Source organism: Anguilla anguilla, chromosome 17 (genome assembly GCF_013347855.1).
Source record: "Anguilla anguilla isolate fAngAng1 chromosome 17, fAngAng1.pri, whole genome shotgun sequence".
NCBI classification, from domain to species: domain Eukaryota; kingdom Metazoa; phylum Chordata; class Actinopteri; order Anguilliformes; family Anguillidae; genus Anguilla; species Anguilla anguilla.
In genome coordinates, this window is record NC_049217.1 from 3,199,211 (window position 1) to 3,214,757 (window position 15,547).

At 47.1% G+C, this 15,547-nt stretch overlaps 2 protein-coding genes and 1 non-coding gene across 3 annotated transcripts in view; 2 read left to right on the forward strand and 1 right to left on the reverse strand.

Moving 5' to 3' along the window:
* The window catches only part of LOC118216074 (plexin domain-containing protein 1-like), a 31,015-nt gene extending 29,477 nt beyond the window's left edge, over nucleotides 1–1,538 (forward strand). Inside the window, exon 14 of the mRNA XM_035397092.1 lies at nucleotides 1–1,538. This exon is cut by the window's left edge and continues 108 nt beyond it. Within this exon, the coding sequence (XP_035252983.1) occupies nucleotides 1–6 (6 nt within the window). The 3' untranslated portion in view covers nucleotides 7–1,538.
* A 2,484-nt stretch (nucleotides 1,539–4,022) lies between these two features.
* trnac-gca lies at nucleotides 4,023–4,094 on the reverse strand. The gene has a single exon. It is a non-coding gene; the product is annotated as a tRNA-Cys (tRNA).
* A 755-nt stretch (nucleotides 4,095–4,849) lies between these two features.
* The window catches only part of LOC118216782 (LIM and SH3 domain protein 1-like), a 37,985-nt gene continuing 27,287 nt past the window's right edge, over nucleotides 4,850–15,547 (forward strand). Inside the window, exon 1 of the mRNA XM_035398268.1 lies at nucleotides 4,850–5,616. Within this exon, the coding sequence (XP_035254159.1) occupies nucleotides 5,548–5,616 (69 nt within the window). The 5' untranslated portion in view covers nucleotides 4,850–5,547. The remainder of the gene's footprint in view (nucleotides 5,617–15,547) is intronic.

Here is a 15,547-nt window from a genome sequence, read left to right on the forward strand (position 1 = left end):
TACTGAAGGTCACGGAGTGGGGGCGGGGCCCTGGATTTGGGCGGGGCTATATGTGGGGAGCAGCCACTGTATGGGGGTGTGGCCATCACGGAGTGGGGGGCGCGGGGTCATTGAGCAGGGATTAGGCTATGGAGCAGAGGCGGGGGCATAGAAGCAGGGGCGGGGCCATGGTGAGGGGCTGGGACCATCGTGGAAGAGGGGTGGGGCCATTCAGCTGTTTTTGGCTTCTTGCCGAATGACAACAAGAAATGACAGGACAATGAAAGGGAATGGTATTAGGGGGTCAATACAGAGCCCAGAATCCAGAAACCAGTTATGACAGCAGGAGGTCCTCTTGTCCCTCTCAGTAGTACTCCAAAATCCTTAAAGGAGGTTGAAGAAGGCTGATTCAGTGGATAAGATCTGAAGGTATACTGTATGCGACTGTAGGAATGTAGTCCGTACATAGACAATGCATTACCTGTTTGAAATGCTGAAATTGTTTTCAGTAGGTAATGTTCAGTTAATCTTTATAATGCTGTCAGTCAGGGCCAACCCTAGTCCCTGAGGGGCCCTAAACTGGATTATTCGGGGGCCCCCAACCCCTCTAAAATCAACCTACGCGTGGCTCCCCTATGCATTTTTATCAGCGCGACGCACACACAAATTACAAACAAGCGAAACGGAAGAGGGACCTTTTCACAGCCACAATACCTTTAAATACATGTTCTATCTGCCCAGACAGAAGCTCTTTTCTTAAACGTATTTGAGCCAGTATCTTCACCTAATCACTGCTAATGCTTGCAGTCGCAGCTGACCTATAATGTCAGCCGCTAAACGCCTGATCCACGTCCATAGCGTTAGCTGTTGACTCTCCTGCCCTCCCACGCAAATCTTTAGAACTAGTTGTCAGTTAAAAATATATATATATATATATATTTTAATCACACGATGTAATGTGATTGTTTTGACATAATGATGCATCATAAGTAATGTATATATTTTGCAGCGATTAGGGCCCCCCCTAGTGGTTCTGGGGCCCTAAGCAGCTGCTTATGTCTCTGATTGGGTTGGGCCGGCCCTGCTGTCAGTTTTCACTTTATTCTTTACTACACAAAGTTCATCGCTTTAGAAGTGCCTTGTTGATCAATGCCATGTCATGTAATGTTTACATTGTACCACGATCCCAACAACCAATGGGTAATGAGTAATTTTAGTAAGTTCGATACCGTGGCCAAACGGTGAATAAATTTCCCTTGCGTTTACGGGGAAATTTATTACATTTACGAGGAAGTTTAAGATACGCTTTACGCACAACATTGTGAAACTGGCCTTTTGGACAGCCGGACTCCACCGCCGCTCGCTGAGATAAATTTCTCACAGCTTTCCACCGACATTCATAACGAAGAAAAGATTACGGAGGAAATTGGAATCGCGTGGGAGATTAAAAACAGGATTCCTGCGTGTCACTCAGAGACCATCGACAAGCGAAACAATATGTTGTAGCAGGGCGGCATTAAATGATTGTGTTTGGAATAAAAAAATTATAACTGAAATCATGACTGCTGTGAATGTGTGTGCTTTTAAACCACAACCGGTCCTGTCCTCAGATAACTTGGATTGTGAAAGAATTTTAAATAGTGAAGTTGCCGTAAAGTAGGGAAACCAGTTTGCACCGCTTGTTAAAAAGAAATCTAGCTCATAACTTTCATGAGTAAGATGTTTTCTCATATGTATGGCTTGCCACCTCATAATTATGACTTTGTGCCTATTTTTTATGAAATAGTCATAACTCAGCATAATTATGAGATACTAAGTTGTAATAATGAGAAACAAAGTTGTAATTATGAGATTCTAATGTTACTATCTCATAATTATAACTTAGTATCTCATATTTACAGCTTGGTATCCAATAATTATGGCTTAGAATCTCACAGATATGAATTAATATCTTATAATTATGAGATTTTTTAACAAGTGGCAAAAACAAGCTTAATAATACAGTCTACATACATTTCCATCATGTCTACATAGCTATCATTTATTAATGTACAGTTTGTTAGTAAGATAAAAATAACAGTTGATTTTAATGCTTTTGTGAATGAAATTTCACAAATGTCATGGAAGATTTCTAGTAAATGTATAGGTTAATTTTTCAGTGATCCAACACTAATTATTAACCAGTTCTACATATTAGTTCATAAATACCAGCTTCATTTTGACAGCCAATGCATATTTATACAACATAAATGACACAAATACAGATGATTTTCTTATAAATAAATTTTTTTATTCCATTCAAGCCTTTCTTATAATTGCATAACTCAATGCAGTTATAGACTTATTTGGTATTCAGATATACTAGGTTACATATTAGGTAGTTACTCAGTTGCTGAGGGCAGGGACAGTATAGGTAACTAGGGGGGCACTCATGAGACAGTGTTTGTACTGGTCAGACACAGCCACTACAGGTCTGTTACACTGGGCTTGCCCAGAATGCAATGTTGTATTAAATATTAAAAACAATAAATGCTTTCCTGGAAATGGACAGAGGTTTCATGAGCTGTCATTTAACTTGTGTCAGTTAAGTGCAGTATTTCTGTTTCCGTCTGTACATGATTGTGCACGAGAGACTGCACGCATTGTGTATGTGCGCAAGAATGAAAGCATGCAGCTGCAAGAAAAAGTTTGTGAATCCTTTTGGAATTACTGGGATTTTTGCATTAGTTACTCATTAAATGCGGTCTGATCTTCATTTAAGTCACAATAATAGACAAACACATTCTGCTTAAATGAATAACATGCAATCAATTGCACTTTTCATGTCTTTATTGAACACATTGTCTAAACATCATCGTCTAAACATTCACAATTCAGGCTGGAAAAGCATGTGAACCCTTGTAACTGGTTGGACCTCTTTAGCAGCAATAAAGCGTCAAATATGATTAGTATAGAGGGAAAACAACAAATTTGACACAACTGCCCCTGTACTATTGCACTTAACTGTACATAGACTACAGCTTATTTTATGTCAGTCAATGTCATAATATACGTAAGTCTCTATTGATAAAACATAGCTAGGGGTGCAAAATGCTTAATAATGCAATGAGAGTGGACGGACAGACTGGCTAGATCCTGACGCTAACAGCAGTGGAACAACATCTCATAAAGGCAGCCACTCATAGGCGTAGATTTCAGGGGGACGCAGGGGATACGTCCCCCTCAATATTTAGAACATGTGCATTTGTCGTCCCCCCCCCCCCCCCCCCCCCCCCCAATTAAAACATGAAAGAAGCATTTCCACCATAAATTGATGCAGAAAAGGCACAAATTGGTGCATAAAAATTCACCAGAATGCAGGAAATGACGTGTTTGGGGAGGAGCCCCAGACCCCCTGCTTAATGTGTCCCCCGCAATGTTCAAACGAAACCGACGGCACTGCAGCCACTGATAGACTCCATCTGGTTCGCTGTTAATCCCCACTGCAGAGTCTCCACAGAAATACTAGACTGCCCCCTAATGGACAAAATGACTCTACTGAACCTATTCCAATCATTCTGTCACAAGTCTTAATTGCTGACTGACTGGTCATAATAACTTGTGGACAAACCTAACATGCAGCATTTGGTTAACCTTGAAGTGTTTCAAAATGTATATTTTAATGTAAGCTATTGAAGAGTTTGTTTTGCTCAGTCATTCCATAGGATGGAAATACGTATGTATTAAAGAAACTGGACATTACAGGACTGGGCTTAACAGAATTCTCAGCATCCCTGAAAGGTAGCGAATTCACTCTCGTTTATTTTCATGACAGTCTTGTTACGGCATAAAAATGTCTGGAACACCGCTGTTACAGTAGTCCAACGCACCATGCCATCTGTCATTTTTGTGCTCCACCAAGCTTGCCCGAATAATATGCTGCCGCTAGTAATACACATTTCCAAAGTACCAAAGTTAAAAATCTAGGTTCTGCTGCACTTACACTTAAGGATTTGATTTACCAACGTCTAATCGTGAAAAAGCACAAAAATGTACGCAAAATTAGGGGGCACCCGGATTTGAACCGGGGACCTCTTGATCTGCAGTCAAATGCTCTACCACTGAGCTATACCCCCATTCGATACAACGGTGCTGGATGTTACCGGCTTTATCTTTCATGTTCAGAACTAAGGGTCTTCAGATATATATGGTTATTGTTCTTGTTGAATCACGTAGTCAAATGTCATACAGTATTTGGTTCTTCGTTGGCACGAGTAGTTACTCTGTCATTTGTGGACTTTTTTTTTCCTTTCGGAAACGAATACTCACTGAAATAGTCATGGTCACTGCCACCATCACTCTACCTAGCAATCCTAGCCACAGCGAAACGATAGCTTCTGAGACAGAAATCTAAATAACCCAACGTTACATATTAAAGAATGCTTTTATTTGTTAACCCTTTTCACTGTCGTTTGGTTTGTTTTTACACAGAATTGGTTGTGCCTCGTCATCGTTGGACGAAATAAAAACGAGACGTTCTCATTCATGACACAAGAGGTCGCTCAAAACAAACTAATAGGAATTTGACGGCAAAAAATTAAAATAAACGAAGAAACATTAATTTTGAGTACTTTCAAACTCTACTTTAATATCTCCCGTTCGTATTGTTAACAATAACGTTCGCGATAACTTAGCAGGTGTGTTAATGACAATGTATTAAATAGCAAAGAACTCTCGCTCGCAAGCCAAAACGACTTGTTGGTTTTCTCCGGTTTTGCCTATAAAAATGACTGAAACCGATGTGGCTATGTAGACAAATTAATCCCGCCCCTTGACCCACAATCGTTCATAGAACAGCCCCTAGTCGAGGATGCATACGCAAAGCTGGCTCCTGAACTTAATGGAGAAAAGATTATTTCAGTCGCCATCATGGGAAAGCGCTCGGGAAACAACTCTCTGAAAAACAGAACTGGGGTTGAACATGTCATGTGGCGATAAATTTTGCATATTATTGAAATAGCAAATTGTTATTAATAAATAAGTTGTATGGTAACCTGGCACAGAACATCAACAGGAGAAGCAGTTGGAGACGAGTTCATAACTCGGCCACCCTTGACTTCGAAGCACACCTTTATCGAACCCCCGGCTCCTTGTAATCGTGTCATCAAGTTTAAACATCAATTTTTGTAGTTACACCGTTCACAGACAAACGCACAGCGAGACGACTGGTGAAACGTAGAGGGCCGCACACTTAACCGGCTCCTGTCCACCTGCCAGGGGCATAGGTGAGGAGACAGTGTCTAGTTTCATATATGCGAAACTCGACGGTACCGCCCCTCTCCATTCTCCAGCCCCAGAACGCGGCGGATCGCGATCGAGCTGCACTCGCCCTCGCAATATTTGCAGATCCGTACTCTTGACAGCCAACGGCGCAATCACAAGAGAAGCGGTTTTTTTGCGGGAGTTTGACAAAATAATTATTTGAAAACGTAGTTACATCGTCTGTTGCGATTATTGCATATACCAATAACGTTACGCTTTTTTTTATTTTAACGCCTAGCTCCGAGCTAAGCATAGCGACTTGCAAAGATGAACCCGCAGTGTAGCAGATGTAACAAAGTCGTGTATCCCACGGAAAAAGTGAACTGCCTGGACAAGGTAATGCAATTAATCTTTCTTTCATCCTTTTCTAAGTAATTTGTTGCAAGACTATGTTTTGCATGCATGGTTAGTTAGTCAAGTAGCCATCTACGTTTGGTATTCGTGGGGCATCCCTGAAACACGTCAACAGTCTGTATTTGAAGTAGTTTGCTAACCAGTCCGTTAACAAGCAGTGCGATATATAGTCTCCTCCATAGCTCAAAAGACAGGTAACGAACGACCATGCTAATTTAGGTAAGGATGTTCAACCCAGAGGTTCAACGTCTGTGCACGCAGTTGAACGGGTGTATGTGCTTGTTTCACAATACCCGGGCTCAATCGTGCCGTTTAGCTTTGGATCAAACCTGCAGCCAGCATGGCTGGCCCGCGTTGCCAAGGGATGTGGTTGTACGCTGGCTACCTGTTTATCTGGTGTAGTGTGCAAATGATTCGACGGGAGCGATACCATAAGGGGACCATTTCGGAAAAGTGCAGCTAATTTACGCTTCTCTGTTTCCGTTCTCAAACGTCTAACGAGGAACACCAAAAAGGCCTAATTTCCACACAGCTTCTAAAACCAGGAAGACATCCCGTGTTTGCGTTCTGCCTCGGTGGATAACATAACGCTTTGGCTAATAACTTAAGATGCACATTTATCTAATTTGCTTTGTAGTAAACAGTGCGTGTGATCTTCCATTAAATATATGCCATTTTTCTAAAAGAACGAACACGTGTTACGTTGATTAGTTCGTGCAACAGTGTGCAATAATAGTAAATCTGGCTTGCTAACTACGCACAAGGCTTGTTTGTTCAACCTAGCTCAATATTTTAACCTTGTTGATTAAAGCTCAACCCGTATTTGTCCGTGGTACTTGTATCTGTCTGCTAGCTTGTTAGCTCCTTGGGATTCAACAATGGCAAGATATGTTGACTCCTCGTTCAAATTTACCGAACGTAGGATCAAAGCCAAGCTGTGACCATACACTTTGCTCCCTGTGCTATCTTAGTGTATAATTATTCTTAGGGTCAGCAGGAATTAACTACGAATGTGCTGGTCGCTTTGGAGGGGAAAGTTTTAAATCAGAAGTTGTCTGCAGTTTACGCAAACGTTGTGCGTGTGGGTGTGTGCATGTGTGTGTAGATGTGTTGGAATCAGGTTCGACGTTTGTAAGTCAGTCATATCGAAGGCAATACATTGCTGTGTAACAATTGCAAATGGAATTACGATTTTTGTGTGCTATCTGAGTGGCCCCAAAACTTTGTAATTTTTTTTGCCTGTGTATAGTCGTGCTTAATCTGTGTAATTAAAGACACCGTCTCTTGTCAGTAGCGTCATTTCGAGTTCTTAGAGGGTTAAACAATAAATACGCCTTACTTTTGAAAGGTGTGTGTGTTTTAATATGCGGTAATGATGTTTGATGAAGCAGAACCGATTTGGACAACACCCTACGAGCCAGCAGCGTGTGTTGACCGTCACTGGTATTTAGCAGCAGACTGTGCAGAGGTGACACATGGAGTGAGGTGTAAATAAGCACAGCCATGAGAGTGCAAGTGCATCATGAAGGAATTGTGTGGAAAATAGTCACAGGATGCAAAAAGTTTTCCTATTATGCAAGGGAGATTAATTCTGTATGTGCTTTAGAAACATCGAAGTGTTTGAGTGTTTGTCCTGCCAATAAAGTAAATTGAAATTGAGAAACAAATTATGCATGGAATTGTGTTCATGCTTCTCCACCGGGTCAAAGTGGTCAGTTACCAAAATGTTTATTTATTGGGTTTTATTTGCTGGGAAGCGGAGATGGGCCTTGGGCAGCCTGGGGCTGTGCTCACACGCATTCCAGCAGTGTGACACTCCCAGTTAAAGACATGCTCTGTCAAGAGGATTTCAGTCGTCCTCAACACCACAAAATATGGCAGAAAATATGGCTTATTGCAAGGCGGCTCTCCTTTCAGTTCTTCTCTTCCAGCTAACGGGCAAAAACAACTCCTGCAGCATGGCCCCGGCTGTCTCGGCTGTGTGTGAGTGCGGGAGAGCGGGATTCTTGAGAGGCACTAACAATGCAGTGGGGAATATTCCGGAAAGAGGGCCAGGCTCGTGTGAAGTCGGGCTAAAAGTGAAGCCGGCTGTGTTCCCCCTCGCTGGTGGAAACCTGTTTTCGGGTCAGCCTTGTGGGGACCGACAGCTGGTCTGTTTGTGCTCCGAGCTGAATGGAGAGTGGTAATCTAGGAGCTGGCCAAGGGTGCATGTGCGGACGCTTTTAGAACAGGAAGTGGGAGTTGTTTTGAGGTGAGTTTTGTCCAAGCTTCGGTTTAGTGAAAAGGCAGGCCTACCTTACTGTTCCCTACACAGTGAAGCGTTTCGTGTTAATTCAACTCTAATAGTGTCTGTAAGAGTCAGATGAAGTCTGTCACAGTAAAATCTACTCCATCCATTACATTACATTACATTACATTCATTTGGCAGACGCTTTTATCCAAAGCGACGTACAAGAAGTGCATTTTCATGATCGTAGACAACTGCTGAACACGGGTTCAGTAAGGTACAATTACTTATTTTGTACAGCTATTTCTAGCTGAGAACAATGAACACTATCCTGGTCTAACATCTGCAAAGCCAAACTAGGCAGAAGATTAAGCTAGAGTATTAGGACAAATACAATTTACCAAGAAGTGCAGGGATGGGGGAACATGTAACAAGTGACAAGGAAAAAAGGGTATTTTTTTTTTTTTTTTTTTTTTTTTTTTAATATATATACACAGCATGGTGGTGGTTATTCTAGGTATAGTCTGAAGAGATGAGTCTTCAGGCCACGGCGGAAGATGGATAGTGAGGGGGAGGTTCGGAGAGGGACGGGGAGTTCGTTCCACCACTGGGGAGCTAGGGTGGAGAAGCTCTGTGATCCCTTTGGGCGGGTGGGAGGGGTTACAAGACGCCCTGCTGCTGCAGAGCGGAGTGGTCGAGCAGGCACATAGAATTGAGTCATGTCCTGCAAGTAGATGGGGGCTGTCCTGTTGGCGGCAGTGTAGGCAAGGGTCAGGGCTTTGAATCGGATCCTGGCAGCGACCGGTAGCCAGTGAAGTGATCGCAGCAGAGGAGTGACGTGGGAGAATTTGGGGAGGTTGTAGATGAGCCGGGCAGCGGCATTCTGGATCATCTGTAGTGGCTGTATGGCACAAGCTGGCAGGTTTGCAAGGAGAGAGTTGCAGTAATCAAGGCGAGAGGTCACCGTAGCCTGGACGAGCAGCTGGGTGGAGTGCGTCGTCAGGTATGGTCGAATCCTCCTGATGTTGTATAGGAGGAATCTGCAGGACCTTGATGTTGCCTTGATGTGCTCCTTGAGGTCCAGTTGGTCATCCAGGACCACCCCCAAGCTCTTGGCAGAGTGAGAGGCAGTCACTGTGGTGCCATAAACCGTGATTGAGAGTTCACGAAGCAAGGAGGTCTTGTGCGGGAAGAAGAGCAGCTCAGTTTTGTTGAGGTTGAGCTTCAGATGGTGGCTGGCCATCCAGGTGGAGATGTCAGCCAGGCAGGAAGAGATCTTATCATTGACCAGTGTGGCCGAGGGGGGGAAAGAAAAGAAGAGTTGTGTGTCATCTGCATAACAATGATAGGAAAAACCATGTGAATTAATGACTGAACCAAGAGATCTGGTGTATAAGGAGAACAGCAGAGGACCCAGTACAGATCCCTGCGGCACTCCCGTAACAAGTGGATGAGAAGCAGAGGCAGACCCCTTCCAGGTGACCTGGTAGGTCCTATCTGCAAGATAGGAAGCGAACCAAGACAGGGCAGTCCCGGCAATTCCCATCCCAGCCAAGGTGGAGAGGAGTATTTTATGGTTGACCGTGTCAAAAGCTGCAGACAGGTCAAGAAGGATCAGGACAGAGGAAAGGCGTGAGGCTCTTGCAGTGGCAAGTGCCTCCGTCACAGCTAGGAGTGCAGTCTCTGTTGAGTGCCCAGATCGGAAGCCAGACTGGAGAGGGTCTAGCAGGTTGTTCTGATGGAGAAAAGAGGTTAATTGTTTAAGAACTGCTCGTTCGAGGGTTTTGGACAGAAAGGGTAGAAGGGATACGGGTCGATAATTTGCTACATCGGAGGGGTCTAAGGTGGGTTTTTTGAGTAGTGGGGTAACACGAGCCGTCTTAAAAACAGAGGGAACATGACCAGAGGAGAGAGAGGAATTAATAATGGAAGACAGATAGGGAAGGAGCTCGCTGGAGATAGATTGGAGAACTTTAGATGGGATGGGGTCAAGTGGACAGGTGGTTGCGCGATGAGAGGTGATCAGTTGTAATACATCGGAGTCCTCCAGCATTTCAAAGGAGGTCAGTGTGGCTGTGGGGTTGTCCTGGGGGGTTGGGGGGCTCACTGGATGGGTGAAGGAGTTCCGGATTGTAGCCACCTTTCCTTCAAAGGCGGCCAGAAAGTCATCTGCGGAGAGGGAAGAGGGAGGTGGGGGTGGAGGAGGAATGAGGAGGGAAGAGAAGGTGGAGAATAGTTTACGTGGATTAGAGACACATGCGCTGATCTTGGATTGGAAAAAAGAGGCTTTTGCAGACGTGAGGGCAGATGTAAAAGTCGCCAGCAGGGTATGGTATGCAGTCAGGTCATCAGAGGATCGGGATTTTCTCCACTTTCTCTCTGCAGCCCGCAGTGATGTTCTGCTGGAGCGTAGTGACTCGGTCAGCCATGGGCAGGGGGGTGAGGAGCGTGCTGGTTTGGAGACAAGAGGACAAAGTGAGTCGAGGGACTGAGAGAGGCAGGAGTTGAGGGTGGAGGTGGCAAGGTCAACTGGCAGGTTAGAGAAAGACGCAGGAGGGGGAAGTGTGGACAGAGCAGTGGAGACGAGGGAGGATTGTGACAGAGTAGGGAGATTTCTCCTGAAAGTTACTGTGGGTGAGCTATTGGATGAATTGAGGGGGAGTAAATAGGAGAGGGAGAAAGAAAGAAAGAAGTGGTCTGAGACATGGAGGGGAGTCACTGCAAGTTGGGGAATGGAGCAGCCTCTGGTGAATACAAGGTCTAGTTGGTTACCAGCCTTGTGTGTGGGGGGGGAGGAGGACAGGGATAGGGCGAAAGACTGCAGGAGTGAGGCAACCCTGGACAGTTGGGAGGTTTCTGGTGGGAGGTTGAAGTCTCCCAGTAGAATAGCAGGAGTGCCATCCTCAGGGAGAGAGCTCAGGAGAGTGTCCAGCTCGTCCAGAAATGAGCCGAGTGGACCTGGAGGGCGGTACAGAACAATAACGTGAAATGTAGAGGGATGAGTAACAGTAATCGCGTGAAATTCAAAGGAGGAGAAAGTAGGGTTAGGACTGGGGAGGACACAGAACTTCCAGGACAAGGAAATGAGTAGACCGGTACCCCCGCCTCGGCCAGAGGCCCTGGGGGTGTGCGAGAAGGAGTATCCCGCAGACAGTGCAGCTGGGGTGGCGGTGTTATCGGGAGTGATCCAGGTTTCCGTGAGAGCCAGGAAGTCAAGAGACTTCGTCTTGGCAAAGGCAGTAATGAAGTCAGCTTTCTGGACGGCTGACTGGCAGTTCCATAATCCACCTGTGACAGTGAATTCCTGAGGTGTGGATAAGGGTGGGTAGATCAAGTTGGTTAAATTACGCCTGCGGTGAACAGACCATTTGGGGCGAGGCAGCACGCACAAGGGAATGGGGTTTAAAAACATGATAAACTGATGACGAGGCTGCCTATGGCAGCCTCTGCTGGAGCTATAAATACTGGGTGACAATTACGTGTTTGCATTAGCTTCATTAGAGCAGATAAGCACCAGGTGAAGCTCCTCGAAATTAGCTCAACAATACGGGGCAGTTAAACACCAATCCCCACACACAGTTTCACTAACGCCTTTAACTAACTAACAACAGCAAGTCAACTACAGATATTCTCAGCTAACGCCCAACTAAGCTTGCTGACTAGCAACAGTTGAGACAAGTTTTAAAAAAGATTAGGCTACCTAAATTACACACAACTATGTTCGCTAACTAGCAACAGCAGAAACAAATTAAGTTATGATACGCTTATCTGAATCGCGGGGGACGGCAGAAGCGACGACACAATCAGATGACATCCGAGTTGATTTTACGCTGAATTATTCACTGTGTACTATTGGTTTGGAATCAGAGCCACCACAGGATTTTTTTTAACGAAGAAGTATTTTTTTTATTTTTTTTTATTATTGTTTCAGGTTGACCGTTCCTAAGGTCAGTCTGGATAACGAAACCTGCATTCTATTGAGGGCCTTTCTTTGTGGGATTGGATTATGCTCATTAATATTTCTCATTGGCATGTAAGATAAGATAAGATAAGATATACTTTTATTGAACCCCATGGGGTTATTTGTCCTCTGCATTTGACCCATCCTAGTTACTTAGGAGCATTGGGCAGCCACAGTGCAGCGCCCGGGGACCAACTCCAGTTCTAAGGCCAGTGCCTTGGTCAAGGGCACCTGCAGGAGCGCACCTAACATGCATGTCTTTGAGTGTGGGAGGAAACCGGAGTACCCGGAGTAAACCCACGCGAACACGGGGGGAACATGCAAACTCCATGCAGAGAGGATCCGGTCGGACCCGGATTCGAACCCGTAACCTCCTTCTTGCAACAGTGCAACAGTGCTAACCACTATGCCACCGTGTGCGTGCGCATGTGTGTATGTGTGTGTGCGTGCGCGTGTGTGTGTCTGTTCTTGTGAGTGTAAGCTCGATGTGTCTGGTGTCATGGCCGCTCTCATGTTTCCCTGTGTGTGGGTGTTTGCTCACCGGTTTGATGTCTGGATATGAAAGCGTTGTCCCTCGAGCCTGCGGTCTCTGGGGCCTGCTTGTTATTCCGGGAGCTTTATCAATATTTAAACGCTCCCGCCGCAGCCTTGCGCGGCGGTATGGCTGCGCGGCGGAGCTAGCTGGCGGTACGGCTGCGCGGCGGAGCTAGCTAGCGGTGTGGCTGAGGGTTCTGGACTGCAGTGGAGCTCTGTTACCACAGGCCTCGCGTACGGTTCCTCTGCGGATGACAAACGGCCAGAGAGGAGCCACGAAGAAGCTCCCGCTTCCCCAGACAGAACCCCGTGAACCCACCCCAACCCCCCCTTCCCTGTATCGCGTTCCCGTTCTGTCCCAGGGTAGCAGGACTGAGGGGGCGGGGCCTGAGCGGAGAGGGAGAGCAGGGTGATGAAATAACGAGAGAGCTTGTGAGAGGGAGAGATGTTGTTTATTTGTGAGAGTTTGTGTTAGCATATGATTTGGCAACGTAAGCCTGTCCCCCTAGCCTTGCCAAAAAGGCTAAATGAACCGAGAGAGGGAGGGAGGGAGGGACTGGCGGACAGTAGGCCTGTTCATGGAAGTGGAACTTCAGCAAAACAACAGTGTGTGTTGCCGGGACGCGGGTTGAAGTGGGGACAGAGGGTGGTGTGTGTGTGTGTGTGTGTGTGTTTGTTTGTGTACGTGCATCGTGGGGACCCTGACCTTGTGGGTACCGTGTGCAAACAGAGCGCCACAGACCGCGTGAACGTTCGGTGGAGAATCCCCTCCCTGCAGGCCTCAGCTGTGTGGAAAGCCCTCGCACACAGACTCGCTTCGCTTATTCACAGCCTTGCATCAGCGCTGCCGGCGTGGAAATGGAAGCGCGGTTCGATTTATGAGCCGCTGCGGTCGGACGCGTCCCCGTGGCGTCTGGAGGCTACTCGCGTTCTGCCGCTCCGACCTCGAGAACCCCCCCACCCAGGAAGCCCTCCGTGAACGGACGGGAAGTCGGAAATTGCTCCGCCTGTTCTCCTCCTTCTGCCACTGCGAATGGGCCTCAGCGTTTGAATAACTGTGCTCATTCCTGCCAGAAGCGTTCCCGACTCTCTCCGTGTGCTGAATCAGCAGAAGCTCGCAGGTGTATTACGTAAGAGACCCTTTTCAAGCAGGTTGTTCAGAGCTCAGGGCCGAGGGGCGGGGCCAGCGGGGGCGTCGGCCAGGTGGCAGGGGCGTTGCCGTGGAAGCGGCGGTCGCCGGGGGCAGGGGAGTGGGTCTGGCGGTGTCTCCCGTCGCCTGGCTTCCAGAAATCAAGAGTGGTAGAGGTGGGAAGTTCCCCGCTCACCTGGGTTGGGATAAAGACGGCCTTCAAATTTGGCTGCGCTTCGCTGTTGGTGTTCTGTTTCACGTTTATCTGACCTGTGTTTGCTCCTGATTGTGCAGTGAGTGGTGGGGTTTTTCACGCCAGGCAGTCCCCCAGTCAGCAGCCATGTTGACAACCCTGGAGATTTGATACAGCACCATTTATTTCTGAAACTCTTTGCAGCACTTTTCTCATTTTAAAACGCGTGTGGGTTGGGGGGGAGGGTTCCGTGTGGAGGGAGGGAGAGGGGGTGTGGTCTGGCAAGTAGGCGGGATCTGCGTGGATGGGGGGGCGTGGTTCACATGGAGTGGAAGCGGTGCGTGATGTCAACACGCACGCAGTCACACGCATGCACACGCAGACACAGGCCTGCGCACACACACACACACACGCAGTCGTATGTGAGACACAAAGAAACCATTTCATTCACACACCTGCACTCTCTCACACACACACACACACACACACCTCTCTAGCCATGTGCTTCAAGGTAAAACCCTTGCATCAGATGGATGAATCACAAATGCAACGCTGAACAAGGACCTTCCTTGGCTGCCAGCCTGGTTTGTGTGTGTGTGTGTGTGTGTGTGTGTGTGTGTGTGTGTGCGCTCCAGGCTGGCTGCCAAAGAACTACTCATTCAGTGTTTTGTTTGATTCGTCCTCCTGCATGTTTCCCTGTGTTTGGTCGTTGCAGGGTGCACGGTGTGTGTGCTCTCCAGTAGCTGCAGGGTGTGGGGGTTACACGCTGGTCTGGCGCGGTGTGTTTCCTCCTCACCGCGTGTTATCTAGGGCTCGGAGTCTGCGCTGACCTCGTTATCCCAGCAAGAGCTGCCCGTTTAACAAGCCTCCGGTCCGGGCGTCCGTTCACTACATCTCCCATCATTCCCTCTGGTTAAAGCAGGAAGAGAGCAGGAGCAGAATCCAGTTTACTTAAGGTTACCTCAGGTCTCTGCAGGCCAGGATCACACTGCAGGGAAGTCAGGGTCCTGTTATTTTAGAGCAGGAGGGGAAGGAAGGGAATGGGAGGGGACGGGAGGGGAGGGGAGGGGAGGGAAACAGGGTTCAGCGATGCGCTTCTTTCACTTGAACAGGCGCCATTTTGGCTCACGAAGGCGAGAAGATCAAAGTCCAGATTCTGTCATGTCTGCCTCCCCTTTCTGACAAGCCGCGGAACCACAGATCTGGCAGCCCTTGGGCCCCGGCACAGGCAGCTGCAGAGCCGGTCGTCAGGGCCCAACGCGCAGAACAGGATGGGAGTGCGGGAGCTCGTTCATGAGGCTCGGTCCCCCGTGGTCAGTGTGAACCGGGTCTTGGCCTCTTCCAGCGTTGGCGGGGAGAGGGGATTTGAGCCGGATGGTGTAGCCGAAAAGTGTAACTTGGGAGTTGGTCCGTCCTGAGGCCTAGCTCAGAGACTGAATACACAGAATAACAAGCCTCTAAGGACAACCAGAAAAAGGGCCAGTGTCTACTGTACCTTCATGTTTAAAAAAAAAAAAAATTATGATAAGTGACAGGATTCTGGTTGAGGAAGTGCACTGTGCATTGTTAGATTGAACCATGAAAACCAACTAAGTCTGTGCCTCTCCAGTACCAGGGTTGTGGACCCCAGCTATAAAGTACTTCATATAGACATGTGTGGTCATAACTCCGCCCATTACTAATGTGATTGGCGGAAGCAGAACTGACGCTCTGAGCAAGTTATTTCACAGTGTGTGTAGTGCTAGCATGTGTATTTATGGGTTTTTATAGGCAGTGTGTCGTGTGCATTTATGGGTATGTGCGTAATGTAGTTTTGTGTGTATCCATGGTGTGTGTGGTATACTGTTGAGTGTGTATATGAGTGTGTGT